This window comes from Lipotes vexillifer, unplaced genomic scaffold (assembly GCF_000442215.2).
Source record: "Lipotes vexillifer unplaced genomic scaffold, Lipotes_vexillifer_v1.1 scaffold397, whole genome shotgun sequence".
NCBI lineage: Eukaryota > Metazoa > Chordata > Mammalia > Artiodactyla > Lipotidae > Lipotes > Lipotes vexillifer.
In genome coordinates, this window is record NW_006772681.1 from 2,453,109 (window position 1) to 2,459,108 (window position 6,000).

At 56.1% G+C, this 6,000-nt stretch overlaps 1 protein-coding gene across 3 annotated transcripts in view; it reads right to left on the reverse strand.

Moving 5' to 3' along the window:
- Window positions 1-2,996, reverse strand: part of DLGAP4 (DLG associated protein 4) — a 90,996-nt gene extending 88,000 nt beyond the window's left edge. For 2 of the 3 annotated variants that reach the window (XM_007447748.1, XM_007447747.1), the window contains exon 1: window positions 1,989-2,987. In XM_007447748.1, the coding sequence (XP_007447810.1) occupies window positions 1,989-2,987 (999 nt within the window). Of the gene's footprint in view, window positions 1-1,988 lie in introns of all 3 variants that reach the window. The other variant, XM_007447749.1, reaches the window with a different exon arrangement.
- Window positions 2,997-6,000: the final 3,004 nt, after the last annotated feature.

Sequence of the window (6,000 nt, forward strand, 5' to 3'; positions counted from 1 at the left end):
ACCAGCCACCACTGCATCGTGGACACATCTCAACTTGTCCCTCCTCACCGTGTCCCCGCCTCAACACGTACAGAGCACACACCTTCGCTGGGCCTATATGTCACCGCGGACACCCAGGCACACGTGTTTCTCAGTTTACAGCACACCCATTCTTCGCCATGCCCACAAGTGCACACCACCCTCCCCAGGTCCCCATGCCTGCACAGAGACGACATTCTTCTCAGTCCCCACATTGCCAGTGGCTGATTCTTGGCTGAGGGAGGGTCCCTGCCTGGGATTCCCATCCCAGGTCCCCCCCCCCCACCTGCAGCTTTCCCCCTTTCCCACTAACACCCTCCTCCCCAACTGACTGCCCAGCCAGTCACCAGGACCTGCACATTCTACCCCAAACTGTTTGCTAGTCAATCCTTCCTACCTCCACCTGTCCCTTGGGAAGGTGGCTTTGTATATCCCTGCTCAACACCTGTTGCTTCCCCAGCCCTTACCCACCTACTTCCTGTTGAGCAAGCAGGCAGCACCACTCCAGGGCCTGCAGGGCCACCGTTTCACGGTGTTTCTGAAGCATTTTCACGTGATCAGACCAAACCATATCATTTGAGAGGGAGCTAAGTCACACACCACCCCCTCTGATGTTTCTAAGCTAAGGAAGTAGATTGAGAGCCACAAAAGCCTTGAATATATAAAATACTGCCTAGATTTCATTTCCCTCCTATTGGAAAAAATAGCCTCCTCCCCCCATAGTCTCACTGTCTTTGAAATTTTATATGGAATGACAAGAACTCAGGTCAGACTTTGATGTTCATCCGGTTCAAAATGCATCTAATGGGGCTTCCCTGGTGGTGCAGTGGTTGAGAGTCCGCCTGCCGATGCAGGGGACACGGGTTCGTGCCCCGGTCCGGGAAGATCCCACATGCCGCGGAGCGGCTGGGCCCGTGAGCCATGGCCGCTGGGCCTGCGCATCCGGAGCCTGTGTTCCGCAATGGGAGAGGCCACAACGGTGAGAGGCCCGCATACCTCACACACACACACACAAAATGCATCTAACATGTTCCCAAAGGCTGGCCAGGCCTGTGCTGACACGCCCTCCAGGATGAGGGACTCACTACCTACTGAAGCAGCCCCTTCCACCTGCAGGTGAACCGAAATCTACTTACTGTAACTTTCACCCACAGCTTGGGCTCTGGTCCCAGGAGCCACCCAGTTCTCAGCCACTCACCCTGCCCTTGAGAGACCCAGCACAAGTGTAGCAGCAGAGATGTCTCTGAGCCTTCTGCCACTTTCCAGGAGTGCAGCCTTGGTGCATAATAAGTGCCTCAATAAACATTAGTGTTTGAAAGAAAAAAGCTAGTCCCCCAAACTGAGATTTAGGGCCTCAGGGCTCCTGCAGTCCCCCTGATCATCTCCATCACATTCCGCTCATGCTGACAGGAATGTCTGCTCATGTGTCTTTCTCTCCCAGCATCCTGATAATCAGGACTATGTCTTATTTATTTCTCACTCTATTCATTCACGGGTCCATCTGTTCATCTACCCCTCTCTCCTCTCATGTTTCTTGAGCACTTCCTGTATGACAGACCCTGTCTTGGGCCCTGGGGACACAGAGCTGCACCAGACATGGTCCTTATCCTCAAGGAGCCCCCAGTCTGGGGGCAGTACCAGGCAGGAGGCTGGCAAGCAGAATGCCATGCAATTGGTCCTCGGAGGGGATAGAAGGCACAGCTTCCATATTTTTCTTCTAAAGGGAAGGGACATGTTTTGGTCCTTACTCAGGGCCAGTCTCAAAAGGGTCCTAATCAATGTCTGCTGAGAGCATGACCAGTGGAAGGAATCCTCTTACTAGCAAGATACCACCAGCCACCCATTTCCTAGGCGAGTCAACAGAGGCCTGAGTGAAACAACTTTCGAAGTCAATCTGTGACAGAGCTGGGCCTCAAACTGGTGCCTTCCCCACAATCCCTCACCCTACCCTGACCCTGGCAGGGACCCACCTGCAGGTAATGGTAGGCAAGACCTTGGTGGCAGGATTTGGACTTTAGCAGGCTCTTATCCAAGGTGGCTGAGGTCTTCTGGCAGACCTCATGGGCGTGGCTGAGGGTCAGGGTGGACCAGGAGCCCCGCTTGACATAGTTGGTGTCGGCGGCCACCCCAAGGCTGGGGCAGGTGGCCGGGGGTGCCGGCGGAGGTGGCGGGGCGGTCAGCTCGGTGGTGTTGTTCTTGGCGGCTCTGAGCACGTGCCCACTGATGGTGTTGTAGGCGTGCGTGTAGTAGCGTGGCTGGCTGCGTTCTGCCTGGCGGCCTAGTGTCATCAGTCCAGAGGCTGGGCCGCTGCTGCGGAAGGTGCCACCCTCACCATCCAAGTTGTCGTCGGAGCTCCACCAGCCCGAGATGTTGGAACGGCTGCGCCGCTTGGGCTCCCCAGCCTTGGCCCGCTCCTTGCTCTTGGCCCTCCGGCCCTTGCCGTCCTCCAGGCCACCTTTCTTGCCGCCATTGCCGCCGACCTTGCCAGCCGTGCCCTCCAGGGAGGGCGCCTTGGTGAAGAAGAGCCTCTGGACTGAGTGGACCAGGTGGCGGATGCGGCCAGGACTCTCGCCCCGGGCCTTGGCCTCCCCGCGGGGGAACTGGAGAGTGCTGAAGCCATCGCGGTGGATAGGCAGCTGTTTCTCAAACTGGTCCAGGAGGTTGGCGGGCAGCCGGTTGATCTTGGTGGCCTGGGCGTGGCTGGGGAAGGGGCTCTCCTCTGGCACCTCGAAGTGGGAGTTGTAGTGGATACGGGGGAAGGTGCTGCTCGGTGGTGGCAGCTGGTTGTTGAGCGGGAAAAGCCCGTCCCCTGGCAGAGCATTCTGCCCGGGGAAGCGAGCCTCGCGGGCAAAGGCCTCCGTGGGCGATAGCAGGTAGGGGTTGCGATCAGGCCCTGCGAACAGGGGCTCGTGTGGTGGGTCCAGGCTGTCGGACAGGTGGCGGGGGCGGCTGTCACCGAGGCCTTTCATGATCCCGGCCCTCGGGGCAGGGGCCGTTGCCCTAGCGCGTTGCCCGGGTCTCCTCTCCCGGGCAGCAGCTAATCTGGGGAGAGAAGACAGACAGGCGTCAGCTGGATTTGGAGGGGATAGGATGCTGGGAAGGTCAGTCAGACCCCCCGCAGATCTCAAGGTTGGAAGGATTTCTGAAGACTCCTGGCCTGCCCCTAACATTGTGGGTCGGGAATCACGAGTACAAATGGAGACCCACATACCATACGGATAAATAAAAGCGACATCTCAGGCTAGCAAGACTTTAAACAAAATATGTTCTACTCTCCTACCTTGACGAACATATTTTCACAATAACCTGGAAAGCAGGTTCGAACTCAGACTTCTTTGTCTCCTCCGAATTCCATGGCAGCATGTGGTCAGGGGGAAGTTGCCTGCCCTCCCTTTTCCTCCTGTCTCTGACTCTGTTCCTCACCATGAGGAGCCCCACCCATGTGTGCACCCCCAGCTCACTCCACATGCCCCCCAAACAGCCACCCCTCAGCCCTAGGGCTGGTCCCACTGGCAGTGTAGGCCACCATGGGAGGATCTGTGCTGGCCCTGGAAGCAGGCCTGGGGTCTTTGGGGCAGGGAATTCCAGGCTGGGGTCTGCCCAGGGTGCAGAGTGTGGTCGAAAGGGGGATGTAGGCTCTGGGTGGGCATGTTCCCTTGGCCCCTGAACATTCCTTGCCTTGTGGGGAACAATAAGGTTGAGAGAGGGCCAGAGAGGCCTTCTAAAGAGTGGGGCCTGGGGCCGGGGCCCCTCTTACCCAGGTCTGAGGGCAGTACTGTCCAACTCTATTTTAGCAGAAGAATCCTTACGTCAAAATGTAAACCCTCTGTAAAAACCCACTCTGTCCTCAACAAAAGTCTACTGAGTGTGGGCTAGAGGCTAGAGGGGCTGCAGCCATCAGACAGGCCAACAAGCCCATCAGCCCATCCTTTCCTACTGGGATGAATCAATGACACCTGGCCTGGGACAGAGATCCCAGCAAGTCAATAGCAGGAGCATATCCTCAGGATGGCGTGTAGGTGGAGCCATTGTGCCTCAGTTTCTCTATTGTAAAATGGGCCTTCCAGCCAGAACCATCCTGGAAATGCCAGTCTCAAACTTAGTCAAGTCCGTTTCCTTTCTGGGCCTCAGTCTTCCCATCTGTACCATGGGGCAGAGGGGGAGGTCAGAAAGCTTTCTTAGCCCTGGACCCCACTAGTCATGCTTGGAGGAGTCCCAAGGCTTGGTCTGGCCTGTGTGCCTGGTGTGCTGAGGATCTGCAAGGAGTTGGTACGGCTGGAACAGAACAAGTGAGGCCAAGGGCACTGGGGACAGAGGATATCTCAGAGGGGCTGGGCCAGAGTGGACGGGCTCTGGCTGAAGCCAGGTACAGGAAGCAGAATGATGGCTCCCAAGATGCCCAGGCCTAATCCTCAGAACCTGTGATTATGATACTTTACATGTTCAACGGGACATTGCAGATATGGTTAAGGATCTTGAGATGGGGAGATTTCCTGGATTATCTGGAGAGGCACAACCTAATCACATGGGTCCTTGTCAGAGGGAGGCATGAGGGTCAGAGTCAAAGAGGGAGATGTGATGACGGAAGCAGAGGTCAGAGTGATGTGGGGTCATGAGCCGAGGAATGCGGGCAGCCTTTAGAAGTTGCAAGAGGCAAGGAGTCAGATTCTCCTCTAGAGCCTCCAGAAGGAATGCAGCCCTGCGGCCCATTTTAGACTTCTGATCTCTAGAACTGTAAGATAATAAATCTGTGTGGTTTAAGCCACTAAGTTTGTGGTAATTTGTTACAGCAGCAATAAGAAACTCATACACCAAGCATAAGTTTAGGTGTCTGAGACACCCTCCCACCCCGCAGGGCAGCTCTTAAGGCAAAGCCCAGACCCCACCAAACACTGCATGAAAAACACTGGCCTAGGTGAAACCCCCATCTTATAGATGGGGAAACTGAGGCCCTCTGAGGGGAAGAACTTACCCAAGATCTCATAGTGGGTTCAGTAGCTGAGGCAGGGCTGAGACCCACAGCTCTTCCTATCCCTCTGCACAGCTGCCTTGCAACTGTCACCTGGAGCTTGCTGGCCCTAAGACCCTCAGGGATCTGAGAATTACTTCCTTGGACCTATAGCCAGTTTCATGACCAAATGTGCCCCAAGGCTTCCTAAGCCCTGAGACTCCTACAGAGTCCACTGGCTGGAATTCTCCCCCTTCTCTGCCAGAGCCTCTCCCTGCCCCTGGGAGCCGGATGGACCCCACTCCTGGAGTCCAGAGCATTTTAGCAATGGTCCTTGTAGCTGAACAGCCACATCAGAAGCATCTCTGCTTCCACCAGGCGACTTGTCAGAGCATTTATCCCCAGCCTGGACAGGGAGTCTGCCGACTCACATTTTTATCTTCATTACAACAGCCACACGTGGTGGGGGACCATTATCTCCATTTTACAGATGGGGGAACTGAGCCTGGGGGAAGCAGTGCTAGCCAAGGTGAAATAGGTAACTCAGGCTTCAGCCACCCCGTCAGTGTCCCAGACTGTCAAGTATCCTCCTCCACTCCAGCCCGCAGCAGCTCCCTCTGGGCAAACCTCTTCTTGAAGGCCATTTCAGGCAAATGCAAAACCACCCTCATATCCCTCCTGCTCCTGGCCTTTTCTTGGCCTCCTTGCATCCCCTCAGGGCTGCAGTGTCCCTGAACTCAGAGGCCAGCCTCCTTGGCTCTCCAGCTGGAGAACTGTGTGTGCAGCAATGTCCTTGATGCCCACTCAGGTAAGGCCAATGATACTGAAAACTCAGGAGAGTTTGCAAACACAGCCCTCTGGCTCGCTGGCTAGGCAGGGGCCTGACTCCCTAGAAATACCAGAGGTGCAGAGGGCTGGTCACCAGGAGCAGAAGATAGCTGCAGAGCCCTGCCCCAGAAGTGCACACAACACTTCTCCCCCCAGACCGGGGCACCTTCTCCAGCCCTCCCAGGGAGAAGCTGGCTTCAATTTCA